The following is a 17,679-nucleotide window of genomic DNA, read 5'->3' as shown; positions in this document are numbered from 1 at the left end:
TAACTTGAAGGACCTTGCCAAATCAAAAGTAGATTGGATCCCATACTTCCATGCCAGTTCGTTTCGATAACCAATATCAGTCTTAGAAGTTAACTGATATTTTTTTAAACTATTGCATCGTTAGAAGACATTATCTAATGTAATTCCACATCATGTACGTGCTTCAGTGTTTCAAAACGGTTATAGATCGGTGGAAAAAAAGCTTTTTTGACATTTAAAAAATATACAGTAAAAGTTTTATATATTATTATGAATTACGAGAGTATTACATATCCAGAGGTGAGGACCTTACTATACAAAAGGTTCTTGTATTTGTAAAGTGAAAACCTTATTGGCGATCGAATCTCGCTTCGTTAAAATATTTCATTGCTTTACTAATTAAGATTAATAATTACGTTCTGAGTAATTACTTGTGCATGGTTGAGTTTGTATGCTAAAGTGCCTTTGAGTTTGATCTGTGATCATGCATTAAAAAGCAGGAATTAAAAATTTCTGTGTAGCAAAAAATCAAACAAACGCGTATGTAACTTAATAAAGTCTGTGTATTTTAGAGTTAGGGTGAGACCACATAGATATATAATTATATATATACAATTTTGTTTCATAGGAACTGCAATCATATCAGCAGTGTAATGGACCTTGATTTTAAAATTTAAGCTTATGAACTGAGTTCATTTTCAATGTTATGCATTTAAACAATACATATTATTCTATACTAATAGACAGAATATTTACATGTGTGTGTTGTTATAAATGAGTTTAACTAATAATCATGTTTCCAGCAGGTTCAGCATTAAGTCTACGGATTTAAAATGCTAAAATCAAGGGTTCGATTCCCCCTTGTTGGACGCAGCAGATAGGCCAATGTGACTTTGCTATAAGAAAAACACACACATAAACTAATAGTAAAGATATTTAGTAAGTAATAATTAACGTATGCAAATTGTTTGTCGCGAATTTTTTTCTGTTGTAATTTTAATTTTTTGTGGTAAATTTTATCAATTTCACACGTCACTTCCCTTTTCCATCATAGAGAATGAAAGTTCTCCAACTAGTCTGTCTATACACAACAAGATTACAACCAGGGAAATACTTTGGAAGCTTTTCATTCAGCTTGATTATTATATTATTGATCTCTAACTATGGTCTTCCTTCGAACTGACTGATTTCTATGACACTCGAATCTCAAGTGTCTGACAAGTTATATGTGGATACGTGTAAGTCATATCAACCGTTTTTTACATATATAACGTGTAAGTCATTGACAGTTTAATAAAAAATACTGAATCTGTTTATTATTACAAATATGGAGCAGGCAAATAATTATTGGACAAAGTGTGGTGTCTAACAAGTACCCGGAAGGTAAGAAGCTTTAAAAACAGTTGCGTGTTTGTTGTAATGTGTCTTTATTTTCACTGGTTTAATAAAGCATCTGCAGTACTGAATATTAAGTTAAAATATTAATACAGGTACTACAAAAATACGTTATCACTTCTGGCAAAGAAATTCGACATTTTGATCCATGAAACCGGTTAAGAGAATGAGTAACAACATTATTAGAGATTTTCTAATAATAAAAACTGGTTTCAGTATTCAGATTGTAAGCGCATAATTTTTATGACGGACAGGTTAACAAAACGCATAATTCTTAAAGTATGATTAACATATATCACTAGGTCATCAAAATGTTTTGTTTTTGCTTATTTTTGAATTTCGCGCAAAGCTACTCGAGGACTATCTGCGCTAGCCGACCCTAATTTAGCAGTGTAAAACTAGAGGGAAGGCAGCTAGTCATCACCTCCCACCGCTAATTCTTGGGCTACTTTTTTCCCCAACGAATAGTGGAATTCACCGTCACATTATAACGCCCCCACGGCTAAAAAGGCGAGCATGTTTGGTGCCACGGAGATTCGAACCCGCGACCCTCAGATTACGAGTCGCAAGCCTTAACCCACGTGGCCATGCCGGGCCTAAACAAAATGTTATAGCTGTCTAAAAGTTTTACGTATTCAGTCTGCTCACCACACAATAAACGTAAAGTTTGCAGGGATATTACGAACAGGATAATAAAACACAGTTTACTTTGAGAATCACATGGGAGACAAAGTGTGTATCCAGGACACAGGGGAAAATACCATTCGTGCAAGTGGTATATACATACAAATGGTGACGTTACTCATGTCAGAAAACTGAGTAAAGTGTGGACGTATGACTGCCTCCTGAAACGCGCTGTAAAACTAACAAAAACAGCTGTTATGAAAACCTGCCTAACATTGCACGAATGTATTTTGAAAGTTTTAAAGAAAAATTATTTTTCATTATACAAGATCAATATTAAAGGAAAAACAATAATTTTTAGATTTATGTTTTGAGAGTATTAATTATTAATGTAGGTTAACTTGGAAATGTTCTGTGTAAAACTATAGAATAGATTTTAACGAGGTCTCGAAAATTATAACATCTTAGTTCTTCGTATTCAGGTTATATAAAACATCCAAATTATTCACTTTGACAAACTTAAAGCATCTACATAACAAACACAGTTTGGTCTGAAATGATTAGAATTGTACTAATGCGTGGATCTCCTGCTACAAACCGGGTTTTGATACCCGTGTTGGGCAGAACACAGATAGTTTATTGTGTAACTTTGTTCCTTAATTACAAACAAACTAATGCATACTGCAAAATCACACACGTACACTCACTAAAGCTGTGCTGTTAGTAGAGGAACTAAAACAGTTTTTAAAACCTGTTAACATTGTTTGTTTTTCAATTTTGCGCAAAGCTACACGAAGGCTATCTGCTCCAGCCGTCCCTAATTTAGCAGTGTAAGATTAGATGGGAGGCAGCTAGTCATCACAACCCATCGCCAACTCTTTGGCTACTCTTTTACCATCGAATAGTGGGATTGGCCGTAACTTTATAAGGCTCTCACGGCTGAAAGGGCGAGCATGTTTGGTGTGACAGGGATTCGAACCCGCAACCCTCGGATTACGAGTCAAATGCCTTAACCCACCTGGCTATGCCGGGCCACCTGATAACATATACCGCATTAGAACATTTCAACAACATATTTTACACGAGAGTTTACAAATAACTTACCAATTAGAAGAGGTATATCTGCGATCTCTTTGGATTCTATTGCTTCTATTGGTGGTTTTGGCACTTCATCATCTGTTAAACAATTGTAAAAGAAAGGGAAATGGAGTTAGACCGGAAATATGAAAGGCAAAAAAATGCCGTTTGTAAATAGGTCTATGAAAAATGTACAGCATATTTTTTATATAGTTAGAAAATAAAGTTAGAGAGTACAAACTCACGAGTAGAATAATAATGTAACTGTTAAAAAATATATATACAGATACTCTCGACATGGAAATATAAAATACTTTTTGATATACCATTCAAAGTCTCGGTCTATTTAAAAATACATTGATCGTGATATAGAAACAACGTTAAAAAATGAAATTCCATTAATAAAATAAAGAAGCAGCTTATTAAAGCTAGAGAATGCTTTAATAAGTGTGAAAAATCTCCAGGTGTTCATAAGTTATATATCAGGATATTTTAACGAACATAAGCGTATTTAAAAATTAAATTGCAAAATTTCCCAATGTACAGACAGCAGAAGTGTTTTATTTCCCTGGCTGTTAGAGTATCGTATTAACTTGTCGTAAAAATAAGATAATTTTTTGGCTTATTTAATAATAAAAGAACTTTGAAGCTAATCGTTATAAATTACATCCCAGTGTTACACATATTTGTAGAAAGTAAAACCTTTTATATCATTGAGACTTTTCTGTTTTGTTGGTTGTAAAATAGAAGATAGGATGATGAATATAGTTTATGATTCAATAAATCACAAGTTTATACCTAAGTATGTTAACATGCTCATTTATCATAAGTTGATAATAAAACAATATCAGTTTGTTTTTGAATTTCGTACAAAGCTACAGTTAGAGCTGTCTACGCTAACCGTGCCTAATTTAGCAGTGTAAGACTAGAGGAAAGGCAGAGAGTCATCACCACCCACCGCCAACTCTTGAGCTACTCTATTACCAACGAATAGTGGGATTGATCGTAACATTATAACGCCCCCACCGTTGAAAGGGCGAGAATGCTGGTGCGACGGGGATTGGAACCCGCGATCCTCGGATTACCAGTCGAACGCCGTAACACCACCTGGCCATGCCGGGCTAATTCCATACATAACACATGTCCATGGGTAGTTCTTCCGTAGAGATTAACTTGTTTACTGTAAATCATAACACACGTGTCTACGATTCAAGTTTTCATCATTAAAAAACGCAAATGCGCTGAATAATTGTTTGCAATTTCGATTTTCAGCAAGGCTATATGCGTCGTGTCAACCGTTGTGAACCAAGTTCCGCATTTTACCGTTCTAACTTATTAATCTTACTAATGAGCCCCAGGTAGACATATTCTTGTAACATTTAACACTTTGTGAGATACGTTTGTGGACTTACGATACCCATTTAAATATCTGTGGTGTGCAGAGTACAGACAGCCCTTTCTACAGCTTTGTGCTTAATTACAAACAAAGCTACTTAATTCTGTGCTTCCTAGTGGTCCAAAAATAAATATTAAAGCTTATATTTATAAAAATCGAGTTTTGATACCAGCTAGGGCAAATCACAGATAGCTCATAGAGTAGATTTGTGCTTAACGAAGAGAATTTATTATTACATATTCTTGACTTTACAGCGGTCCGGCATGGTCAGGTGGTTAAGGCACTCGGCTCGTAATCTGAGAGTCGCGAGTTCGAATTCATGTCCCAATAAAGAAGTTCTCTCTTTCAGCCGTGGGGGCGTTATAATATGCGATCAATCCCCCTATTCGTTGGTAAAAGAGTAGCCCAAGAGTTTGCGGTGGGTGGTGGTGACTAACAGCCTTACTTCTAGTCTTACATTGCTAAATTAGGGACGGCTAGCGCAGATAGCCTTCGTGTACCTTTGTTGAAATTCAAAACCAACACAAGATCTTGTAAGGGATCAGAAAGTTGGTTGATGATCGACACTTTTTTTACGTTTGAATAATTGTGTACGATTTGTTAACATGTGTTATTTTAACTAATTCGTGTCTTTATAAGTTGTTTGCATCAGTAATCAGGAATCGATTTAATCAAGATGTATGTAAAATATCTAATAAATATTATATTTAAACTTATGAATTAATTTTATCATTAGACTGACGAAAATATGTTACTATGAAAGTATATATCATAAATATCGCTGCTTAGTTAAGGTTTAAACAAAAAAAAACTAAAACACTAGAGCGTAAAAGTACAATAATTTATTTATGCATCATTTGTTGTCTCTTCAACCAGACATTCTTTTCTACTGTAAACCCGAGAATTCACGTCTCGTTGCCGTAAAAACACGATCTACATTTTTGGACATTAGATAACGACCGCAGTCCAGGATACGCGTTGTCGTGAAACATTTACTATAAACGCCTTACACAAATAAGGTACATGCTAATGACAAACTATGTCTGTAGATGACAACTATTGCGGGTAGTCAACAGAATATACTGGTTAAGATCATATGTAGGGGGAGTCAGGGGGTGTTAATAAACGCTAAATAAATCCAATAGGTGCATGTCTAATCACTGTCAAAGACTCTGGAATAAAAATTACGTTATATATTTCACCGGCTTGTTTTCCTAAGGATAATTACATTTCACCCCTTAACACCTTATTTTCCTGAAAATAATTACGTTTCACCCCTCACCACCTTATTTTCAGAAGATAATTACATTTCACCCTCACCACCTTATTTTCAGAAGATAATTACATTTCACCCCTCACCACCTTATTTTCAGAAGATAATTACGTTTCACCCCTTACCACCTTATTTTCAGAAGATAATTACATTTCACCCCTCACCACCTTATTTTCAGAAGATAATTACATTTCACCCCTCACCACCTTATTTTCAGAAGATAATTACATTTCACCCCTCACCACCTTATTTTCAGAAGATAATTACGTTTCACCCCTTACCACTTTATTTTCAGAAGATAATTACGTTGTAACCCTTACCGCCTTCTTTTCCTGTGGAAAATTAGGTTTAATCCTTTAACACCCTTTTTTCCTGAGGCTAAACAATTTATACTTGCCTTGAAATTACATTGCATTTCTTTATGCTATTGAAATATCTTACACATTTCGCATATTTATCTACGCAAGTTTCCCGCTGTTCAATACTTCAGTTTTGGACGACAGTGACTTAATGGTCGGGTTATAAAATGTTATCAACTCACGCGTAGAACTTCCTCCTGTTTATTGGTTAAAAATATATATACATGGAAATCAAAACATAGCATGTTTGAGGATATATTTTGTTGAAGCTAAGATAAAAGTAGTTAAAATAACATATAACTAATACATAAACTTTTTAATATATATAAAAAAACATGACAACCTCCTCTATAAGGGATTTCCAATAAATAATTTGGCTGAAGTTAAGAATACAGCTACACAATAGGTTATCTTTATTGTGCCCATCACGGATATCAAAACCCGAATTATGATGTTATAATTCCGCATACACTTCGCTGTATACCACTGGGGAGCTATCCGCTAAAAGAAACGAGGCTGTCCTACTGCTTGTAATTAAGCTTTTCTGTTCACCTATTTCTTATATATCTAATATTACCGCTATTTCGTATTTGCTAAAATGAAATAGGTAGGCCTACATATAAACTACACTTTTGTATTTGTAAACCAATCTCAATCTCTTAAATATTATATTACCTCAACTGAAATCAACATTAATTTCTCAAAGAAATACATGGAAAGATAAATATAATTTTCACCTTATTTAGTGGCGAAGAATTTTGGTGTACACTCTAAGCTGGACTCATATGATGTTATAAAGACATACTGATAATTAGTTCTGAGTGTCATCTTAAAACACACTAATGATTAGTTCTGAGTGTCATCTTAAAACACACTAATGATTAGTTCTGAGTGTCATCCTAAAGATGCACTGATGATTAGTTCTAGGTGCCATTCTAAATACTCGCTAATGATCAGACATTAAACTTTAAAACTCACTGATAATTTATCGGCGAGTTTAGACTGATAATTCGAGAAGGAATTACTAGTGGCGAGATTTTTTATCCATGTTATTAGTCACGAACTATACTGGTCAGCTTAAAGTTGGTTCAAATGTATTATATTATACATTATAATTATTTTATACTACTGTTATTTTGATACTTCCTTTATAACTTTGCAGCTAACATGGTTCACAGAGGGTTCTAATATACAGCATTTATGTTTTAACGACTCAAACTTTATTACCGATTTCTTGAAAACTTTTAGTTTAAACACTTGATAGTATTACATGATTCTACGTCTTCTATTTACAGCGAGTACTTTTATACGTTTCCTTAAGCTAACTAAACTAACTTTATTATCACTTTCAGTTCAATAAGCACTGGAAACTGCTCTTCCTGTCCAATTCATGGACATAATTATTATTCTCTGCATACTTCAATCAAATATAAAACATATCGTAAAATGAAATTTGATAAAATATTAAAGTTCAAAATTCAAGTATAAAGTATCCAGTTTATTGTTGCGAAGTATTAACGTACCTCCTACAACCACGAGTTGTTCAGGATAGATTCCTTGGATCGGTAGATCATTTTGATCTCGGATACGAAATGATGGATCGTCCTTTCCTAAGTAATAATTGATAACGTTTTTATCCGAAAGTTTACGTAAGCAGTTTTGGTCCGAACAATTTGACCTTCTCAGGAAGAAAGCTTCGTTATGTCTGTTGGCTTCGGGAAACGTTCTTCTGAAGATTAACGCTGGTCCTGTGAGCCAAGCCTTCTGGAAAAGTTGTCTGGAAACAGGTGAAGTCATCATTGCAAGAATAGAGGCTCCACCTGCGTCTCCTCCAAACACAGTTATCTGAAACGAGAGGACAAACATAGGTGTATTGATAGTGTAAAACATATCCGTATATTTTCCGAATGTTTATGTGGCATTAATCTGCAACAGAATATATATCGTTATTCTGTAAGCGTTTTGTATATAGAAGGTGTTTTTTGCTTACACTGGTTTACTGAAGTAAATCGTTTGGACGTATAGTTATTCTTCAAACAGCTGAGAAAATCAGTGAATGAAATATATACCTTGTTAGGATCTCCTCCGAAATTTTTGATGTTTTTATGAATCCATTTCAGAGCAGCTATTTGATCTGATAAACCAAAATTTCCTCCAGTTTTACTGTTACTCGAATTTGTTTCGGTGAAAATGTCAAGAGCAAGGTATCCCATAGCAAATATGCGATAGTTGAAACTAACAAAAACTACGTTCAGCTTCTGGGCTAATTTTCCAGATGGACTAAGTCCTGGTTGGTGACCACTTCCGAATTGTAAAAAACCTCCATGGATCCAGACCATCACGTCTAAGTGTGCCTAGGAATATAAATACATAGTAAGACCATTTGAGTCTGTATAAAGATAATTGGGAACACTAACTTTGTCTACATGTAACAAAAATTGATAAATACGACGTCTACAAGAACCTGGAAGAGCAATTATTTAATAATAGATGTCACTTTGATGACGAGAAACCAGTCAAAACGTCTTCTTAATACGACTGGTATGGGTATCAGAAGTTTAATTAAAATAAAGTATAGAACAACGATTAGATGTTCTTAGATCATCCTCAAGTTAATTATTTAAAGTTCTAATACCCATACCAGCCGTCTTGAGAATACATAAAGATATATTATTGTGAAGAATTTTAACAATACATCCATATCTTCTTGTGAAATTTTGGTTTTAAAACAATAACTTCAAATACTAATGTAGAAATGCTGTTAATACATTCAGATGTTCCTGTGAAAGGTTGATTTTGTTCAACAGTAACTCCAAGTATCTGTGTAAAAAATGACGACAATATATCGATATATTCCTGTGAAAGGCTGTTTATTTTTCAACAATAACTTGCTTGTTTCTTTGAAGTTAAGCACAAAGCTACACAATGTGCTAACTATGCTTTGCCCATCACGAGTATAGAAACATGGTTTTTAGCGTTGTAAGTTCGCGTACATACCGCTGTGCCACTGGTGAACCCAACAGTAACTCCAAGAATTTATGTAAAAAATGCTGACAACACATCCAAGCGTTCCTTTGAAAGGGCTTAACAGATACAACGATCAAATAAGCAAAGCACATCACAGAATACATTTAATGAACAATATCTACAGATGATCAACAACCAGTTCGTATACTTATGACAACAATTAATGAATATTCCTCTAGATAAGCTTTTGAAGATAATTTATGAATATTTTATTCTCGAATGTTAGTGAAGATAATTAATAAATTCACCAATCAAACGAAATAATGAAAATAATTTATTAGTATCTCGTCTTGATGTAGTTTTTAGAGTGTTAAATCGTAGTAGTTTGCGAAGACATTTAACGGATGTGCTCACATGTTGTTACGGAAACAAGTTGCAAAAACAGCTTTTACATACACATATTTCTGTAAACATTTAATTTAAAATAGTTAAAATTATTATGTCTGAATAATAAGTATTAAAACACTTAACAATTATGAGATCTATTTAGAAATTATTAAACTCAAGTATGCAGTGATGTGTTGGCAAATCCAATATTATAATCCAGAAATTCAAGTGTCTATAATTATAATTATCTCAACCATAAAGCTAGTATAGCGATTGCAACAGATTTACTAATACATATTTATTTTAATAATTATGTTTGTTTTAGTTAAATATATATTTAGAAATGTGTGTAATTTATGGCTAAGTTAAATGTAACTTAAATGTGTATTGCGTAAGTCCCTCTTATTTTTTAAATTGGCCAGTACAACTGCCAACTGAACTTTTGAGAACTTCGTCTTATAAATTGCAACACGTGGAAAGACAGTGATGTATTGTTGGTTTGCCACCGTTTGTATACTACAAACCTGGGAAGCTATAACTGTTACAAACGATAATATAGTTTATAATAATGGTTATTAGAAATACAAACTGTTCAACTTCATAGAATTAAATTCGAACGTTGGTATTTCGACAAGAACATTAGATATTTTCTTCGGTGAAAAAAATACGTGTGCTCAGTGAAGCAGCTCGCTTCCCTGTCAAATCAATTGTACCTGTGTATCACTATAGAATTAATTAATGGAACAGAATTAATTCGCTCCTCGTGAATCGTCGATTAAATATTCAGTTCCGGCCCAGATAGAAGAGTCTGTAAGCTTGTAAAACGTTTGTATATAAATTAGGATTTCTAATAACCATTATTATAAACTATATTCTCGTTTGTATATTGAAAATATTTATGTTAATAAAGCAAATTGTGTATATCAGTCTTGTTGGCCAATAACATAAATTTGATATATTTTGACATTCTATTAACTTCTAAATTAAAATTAAGTTTTTCGGCTATTTGAAATCGTAATACATAACATAATAAATCGAAGACCCGTCCATAATAAATTATATTACGTAACAAGACAAAATTAACAAGATGTCGTATTCAAATTCTGGTAGCGACTATCAGTAGTTATCTCGTCCAAGTTTCTGTAAAAATAATTAATAATTTATGTCTTCTACAAGTAACTATAGAAGTAACTAATGAATGTTTCGTTTAACAGTGCCGTTATAGCCAGTTTTTGATGATCTCATGCAGAAGTGCCTGTAGAGGTTATTAATGAATATCCTTCCTAAATTAACAATAATAGATACAGCCATAAGTGTCTGTTCAGTAAATACCAAAGAGTATTCACTAGATTCACTAGTTAGTAACTTTGCTTGTAGGAAGAAAGTTCATTTATATTAAAGAATGTCAGAAATTAATAAGTTAACTTAGGATAAATAAATACAAGGAATTAATAAGTTAATTTATGATAGAAATTTTAGAAATTAATAAGTTAACTTAGGATAAATAAATACAAGGAATTAATAAGTTAATTTATGATAGAAATTTTAGAAATTAATAAGTTAATATGATAAAAATTTTAGAAATTAATAAGTTAATTTATATTAAAAATTTTAGAAATTAATAAGTTAATATATGATAAAAATTTTAGAAATTAATAGGTTAATTTATAATAAAAATTTTAGAAATTAATTAGTCAATTTATGATAAAAAATTTAGATATTAATAAGTTCATATGATAAAAATTTTAGAAATTAATAAGTTAATTTATAATAAAAATTTTAGAAATTAATAAGTTAATTTATGACAAAAATTTTAGAAATTAATAGGTTAATTTATGATAAAAATTTTAGAAATTAATAAGTTAATTTATGATAAAAATTTTAGAAATTAATAAGTTAATTTAAGACAAACAAACGTGAGAAATTATAAAGTTAAATTATGATAAATAAACGTAAGAAACAACTGTTGAATAAAGCAAATTAAAGAGCTTTGACAATTAGGATTAGCTTCTGTCGGAGTTGTATATTTTAAAACCCACTTTTTATTGTTTGGTGTTAAATTATTTTAGAAACAAAGTGTCGATCACAGGCCTTAGGGATTATTATAATTTTTATTATTTTTAAAATTAAGATAATCAACTCGGAATTTATTCTTCAAGTTAATTTCGTTAAATTATTTTAGTTATGTTATTTATTTATAAACTGTGAAACTTTGGACATTATCATTATTGTTTTAATAATTATTAGATAAACTTTTCAGACACTGCAAATATTCACGTGTCACGCTGAATATAGATCATCAATCAATAAGAAAACACATAAGTGGATTAGTTATCACTCAGAGCACAAATATAAGGAAGACATTTTGAAATATTTATATTAAGTGGATTAGTTAAAGAATAAAATATTTTGAAACGTTTTCTTGGATTATTTAAATTAAATTCTAATTGAATTTCAGAATTAATTAAATTTATCATAATTAAATGCAAATGCTTTTGAAATTGATTTGAAAAGTAACAATGAGTTAAAAATGTTCTTCTTTTAAATCATATTCAACGATTAATATAATTGAACAATGTTTTAAAATGCCACAAATCAAGAACCACTCAGTTATATTCAGTTAAAGATGAAATATGTTTATCAACAATATGATAGCATTCATGTCTAAAAAGAGTCACTAAGTACACATCTAATGTAATGGGAAGTTGATACTGATTTTGAATTTATTCTAAGTATTTGTACCTCCAGGTTGATCTTCTTGTTACTTCCTTACGATACACCTCACGTTACAAATTACTTCCAAACCCTGACCTCACTACTTCGCTGCACTACGATGGATCTCGTAACTGACCTTATTATTTACTTTCCTGCCCTGTGATTGACCTCACTACTTACTTTCTTGCCCTGTTATTGACCTCACCACTTACATTCCTGCCCTGTGACTGACCACACTACTTACATTCCTGCCCTGTGACTGACTTCACTTCTTACTTTCCTGCCCTGTGACTGACTTCACTTCTTACTTTTCTGCCCTGTGATTGACCTTACTTCTTACTTTCCTGCCCTGTGACTGACTTCACTACTTACTTTTCTGCCCTGTGATTGACCTTACTTCTTACTTTCCTGCCCTGTGACTGACCTCACCACTTAATTCACTACTCCATTTCTTTATGCAGTTTTAGTCACATTACTTCATAATTGAATCTGAACTTTACCACAATAAGGACCAATTAGCCTCTGTGTGAGCTTTACAAGTTAAATACCTCTGTTGTTTTCCAAAAGTATTTTGTTAATATCAAAACACTTCTACTCAAAAATGGTTTTCTTGTCCATTTAATCAATCGAATAACTCGGGTCTATCTATTAAATGAACACGTAGTAAACAATCATAGCATGGACATCGCTACTCCTCATTCTGTGTAACCTTGAGCAAATCTGGCAAATATTCTGTGTTAAACATCAGCTAACTCATGTAAGCGCATGTGCAAGTAAGATTTGGTTTTAAACAAAGTTGTCGCCTGCAGCTCTTATTCAGGTACTGCATATTCTGTTGAAATAGTAATTCACCTGTTCTTCTTACAGAAAGCCCCTGACGAGAGTGGCCGCCAAACAAACCAAATGTTATGGATCACACTCTAGGTAAGTGTGACGTAGTTGTCCATTCAAATTATTCCAAGATCTCAACAAGGACCAATGATGAATAAAACCTCCTTATTAAAGAGAGCTTATTTGTTCCTAAGTTTAGGGCACAAATTAACCAGGTTGGTTTAGTTTATAAATTAGATTTTTTCATAGCTATTTATAGTTTCCTCACATGAGATTAATAAACGTATGATAAGTAGCGTATCCCTACTGTTGGGTGATTCACATTCTGCAGGTACGTCTCTTCACATGTTTTAAACCACAATATCTTCAAGGACCGTCATGACCATGTGGTTTGGGTGCATGATTCACAATCTGAGGATCTTGGGTTCGACACCATGTCTACACCCACATTCTGTCGTGGAAACGTTATAACGTGACAGTCAATAGACTTATTCATTGATAAAAGAGTGGTTTAAAATTTGGCGGTGGGCAGTGATGACTAACTGTCTTCTCTCTGGGCCTTCATTGCTAAATTAGGGACGGTTATCACAGATAACCCTCCTGTAACGTGATGAGAACAACCAAATTATGATTTTTTTTTTGCGCAACACATTTTGTTTACCGCCTTCTTGTTGAAATTTTGATTTTGTGTGTATAACATTTGTAGTTCTTGATTTGTGACTGTTTAAAAATTAGTTGAGTACGTAACAAGTGAATATACAATCTCATAACACTCTCGTTTTAATTACTAGTGAAAGTTTCAGTTGTTGAAAAAAAAAAATATATATATATATACAATTTAATAACATTGTCGTATCAATTATTTCTGAAGGTTTCAGTTTTGGTTGAAGAAAATATAATCTGACTTGTACTGTTCCGTAATTCACAACAGTGGGACAGCTACTTACTTCGTTCTGCTTTATTAAAGTTAGCGTGTACTTTCTTTTCTATAACAATTTTAAATTAAACGGAAAACATATATGTGAGATAAACCATCTTGATGAATTTCTGATTAGCTAAATATTAACTCTATGTGTTCGTTTCATTATAGCAAAACCACTTCAGGCTATCTGCTAAGTCTACCAAGGGAAATCAAGCCTCTTATTTCAGCATTGTAAATCTGTAGACTTACCACTGTGCGAGCGGGGGACTGTTGATTCTATGACTAAATACAGTTATTATCATTTTAACTACCTATTAAAGTATGCTTTTTACTTTATTGTAAACTAATTGACATTTGGTGAACAGAACCTGGTTTTAATATATTGTGCACAAGATATTTTAGCGACACATTCCAATATAATAGTTATTACATTTTCCAGCTATTATTATTAGGATAGCTATTTCCTAGTATTATAACTTAATAATGACTAATTTCAAGTTACTAAAAAAAATGTGCTAACAGCCTTCATTTGTCGTTTAGATATTTTAAAGAGACATTGCAGTTAAAATAACTCGTAATACGTTGTGAAAAACAACCAATAAGTTCGTGTTTTTTCTGTGATCAAAGAAATTCTTCTAGAGTTTACAATGAACGAAAAGTACATCAGACATTGAAAATATTATTTTTAGTGTTGCAGAATAATAGGTTTTTAAAACAGTAGAAAATTCCTAGAATAGCTAAAATGTCCACTTTTGAAATTAACATTTTCTTTGATTTATCCCCAACCTATGTGAACTAATAAACAGATCATTTTTGGAAGTTAGATTTTTTTTTCTAATTCCTCTCAAAATGTCCAAATAATACAAAGCGCTCTGCATGTCAATCACGCGTACACTGCAGTCTTACCTCGCTGTCCAATTTCGGAGTCCAAACGTTCAAATAAAGACAGTCCTCCTGCCCTTCATAGTGTTTTGTGTAAGGGTTCAGTTGAATGCAAGGTGAACCAAAGTTATGGGCTTCTATTTGTGAGTATGGTCTACATTTTTCCTCATCTTCTGTTAGTGGCACCGTATGTCTCCAACGGTAAGGGCCAGTTGGAGGTACAGCGTACGGGATTCCCTGTAAAAAGCTAAAGTTTAGTCCTATATTACATACATAACTAGTTTAGTTAAAACATAGCTAACTTTTAATCATGGGTTAACAATAACATTTTACTAATTACAATACTTACCATTATCTACGGAATGAAAATCACTGATAATCGATCAGAAGTTCTTCAATGAGTTTTAAATAAATAATTCATCATTATCTGTATCGTTTCGTTTTGTTAAATACCAACAACTACAAGCAATATTTTAAAAACTTCCTAGCGATCAATGTAACCAACTACAAACAATATATGAAACACTTCCTAGTGATCAGTTAAACCAACCACAAAGAATACGTAAAACACTTCCTAATGATCAATTACACCAACTACAAACAATCTTTGAAGCTCTTCCTGGAAATATATATATCACAAACTATAACCAATCGTTCAAACACTTTCTGGAGTAAAATACTATTAACTACAACCACCTTTAAACATTTGTTGAATATAAATGTTATAGGTTATTTTGCTAATACGTTATTTAAGACATGTGTGTCATGCAGCGTATTCCAGTTAGAGTACACAAATAAACCAACTCAGCACCCAGTAAAAATTCTTCAAGCAAATGTAAACTACAAACACAGAGTTTCAAATAAGAATCAGGGATTGTTGTATAATCACATAGTGTTGGAGTTGACAAACAATTTTTCCAAAAGAAACTTACTGTATTTATACAAATTACTTTATCTGAAAACCTTTCGTTTTCCCTCTTTACTAAAAAGAATTTCGTTAAATAGCAAAATGTTGTATATCAAATGCATTAAAACCCTGTATTGAGAATTCACTATTTAATGTACAAACACGATTCTTGGAGACAAACAGAATTTTTTTCTTCTGATTTAAGCCACACGAAGAAACAGGCTCAGATTTATAGAGTTGGCAAGGTAACAACTTCCCAAAGCAGAAAAATTGTATTAATTTTAGATCCAATAAAATAAGCTATTACGCACTCGCCTTAAGCGGTTTCTTACTAGTCTAGAAACTTCGATTACAGGCACAATCAAACAAAATAGAAAACAGATTTATAACTGGATATTGAATTTTAATTGTTTTAACTGAATGTTTTGGAAATTCTTTATGACAAATTCTAATCATTATAAGTTATACATCACTCTGTGTATATGTGTAAGATAATCAAATTTCCATATTAAATTTCAATCAAATATTTTTGTTTCAATTTAAACTAGAACCAAAATTAAATCATCTTTGCAAATTCTTAATGCGTAGCAAACATCAGGTCATATTAGAAGAAGAAAAAAGTGTTTGCATTTTATTACATATTATTTAATATATGCTTTCAACCGTAGACGTATGTATATTTTCTTCTCACAATTTTTAATTAAACATGTTTAATAATTGAAATAACAAGCACATCTAAGAAATATGCTTTAAGGGAATTATATTTCAGTTCTTTTGAAGAAACATAAGACAAGTACTTTAATACTGATTTTCCGTGAACAGGAATTTTATTTTGTCTTCTGCAGTTGTTTTGCCATATTTTTCTCAGTGGAAAGACAAGGCCTCTTTCTGGGAGAGTGGCAGATGTTATTTGTGTTTGGATAGACTATTTGTCTTAAAATTTTTATCACGGTGGATTAGTAACCCAAATCTTAGTTTTCTTAGAGAACAAATCTTTTCACATTTTAACCAATAGGCCCTGCATATTTATTTCGTCAATATGTATATTTTTAAATTTTTAAACATTTTTACTGGGGGGGCAAGTTGGGGCAGAGTCTTCTCTTGGGAGCAAATGCACCCTCCCTCCGTAGAGCCGTCACTGGTCTTTTGTGGTGGGTAAAAATATAGTCAGCATACCCTGTATTGTTTGCTTAATGTAAAGTATAGTCAGCATACCCCGTATTGTTTGCTTAATGTAAATTATAGTCAGCATACCCCATATTGTTTGCTTAGTGTAAATTATAATCAGCATACCCCGTATTGTTTGCTTAATGTAAATTATAGTCAGCATACCCCGTATTGTTTGTTTAGTGTAAATTATAGTCAGCATATCCCGTATTGTTCGCTTAATGTAAATTACTTATATTGAGGAATGATAAGATTAAAATATGTTTTTTTCAAAACACCACTTATAAATAAATAAATAAATAAACACCACTGGGAAATAAAGCCTACACATTCATGTTTGTTTATCCATTTGGACAAACCTCTTTAATTCTGTATATCTAGCACAGATGTTTAGCAGACGATAGCTGATTGTTCATGACTTGGTTATAAATATTTTAAACGTTCTAAACGTTTTCCTCAGACTGTCAATCAGATACAATAAGAAACAGCTACTTTATAGATAGATTATGCTATTAAGTAAGTGTATAAATCAGATGTTCCTTAACTATTCTGTTACAAATCTCTTTTGGTGTGTGTTGATTAACAATAAAAGTGACTCACCTTGAAGACAAAGGCTTCACCATCAATACCTCCCTGATAGTTCCCACACTCGGTGTGAACTGTTACAAATTGTTTCCATGCATTAGAAGTCCCTAAAGCAGTGTCTTCAAACTTCTCACTCCCTGGTGTCGGAAGCCCAATTATTGTGAAACAGGCAACGATAATTGTCACCAAGACAACCGTAAAGCCAAAGGTCAT

The 17,679-nt window shown here is 32.4% G+C and overlaps 1 protein-coding gene and 1 long non-coding RNA gene across 3 annotated transcripts in view; one reads left to right on the top strand and one right to left on the bottom strand.

Moving 5' to 3' along the window:
* Nucleotides 1-14,837, top strand: part of LOC143238297 (uncharacterized) — a 26,337-nt gene extending 11,500 nt beyond the window's left edge. The window contains exons 2-3 of the long non-coding RNA XR_013020502.1: nucleotides 13,040-13,096; nucleotides 14,094-14,837. This is a non-coding gene — a long non-coding RNA (uncharacterized LOC143238297). The remainder of the gene's footprint in view (nucleotides 1-13,039; nucleotides 13,097-14,093) is intronic.
* Nucleotides 1-17,679, bottom strand: part of LOC143238296 (para-nitrobenzyl esterase-like) — a 27,710-nt gene extending 10,031 nt beyond the window's left edge. For both annotated transcript variants that reach the window (XM_076478388.1, XM_076478389.1), the window contains exons 1-5: nucleotides 17,482-17,679; nucleotides 14,832-15,044; nucleotides 8,173-8,457; nucleotides 7,627-7,948; nucleotides 3,103-3,174 (exon numbers count right to left, since the gene is read on the bottom strand). In XM_076478388.1, coding sequence (XP_076334503.1) covers nucleotides 3,103-3,174; nucleotides 7,627-7,948; nucleotides 8,173-8,457; nucleotides 14,832-15,044; nucleotides 17,482-17,679 — 1,090 coding nt within the window. The remainder of the gene's footprint in view (nucleotides 1-3,102; nucleotides 3,175-7,626; nucleotides 7,949-8,172; nucleotides 8,458-14,831; nucleotides 15,045-17,481) is intronic.

The sequence above is a fragment of the Tachypleus tridentatus genome, chromosome 13 (genome assembly GCF_004210375.1).
Source record: "Tachypleus tridentatus isolate NWPU-2018 chromosome 13, ASM421037v1, whole genome shotgun sequence".
Classification (NCBI taxonomy): Eukaryota; Metazoa; Arthropoda; class Merostomata; order Xiphosura; family Limulidae; genus Tachypleus; species Tachypleus tridentatus.
The sequence above is the reverse complement of the archived record's forward strand: the minus strand, read 5'-3'. Positions and strand labels throughout refer to the sequence as shown.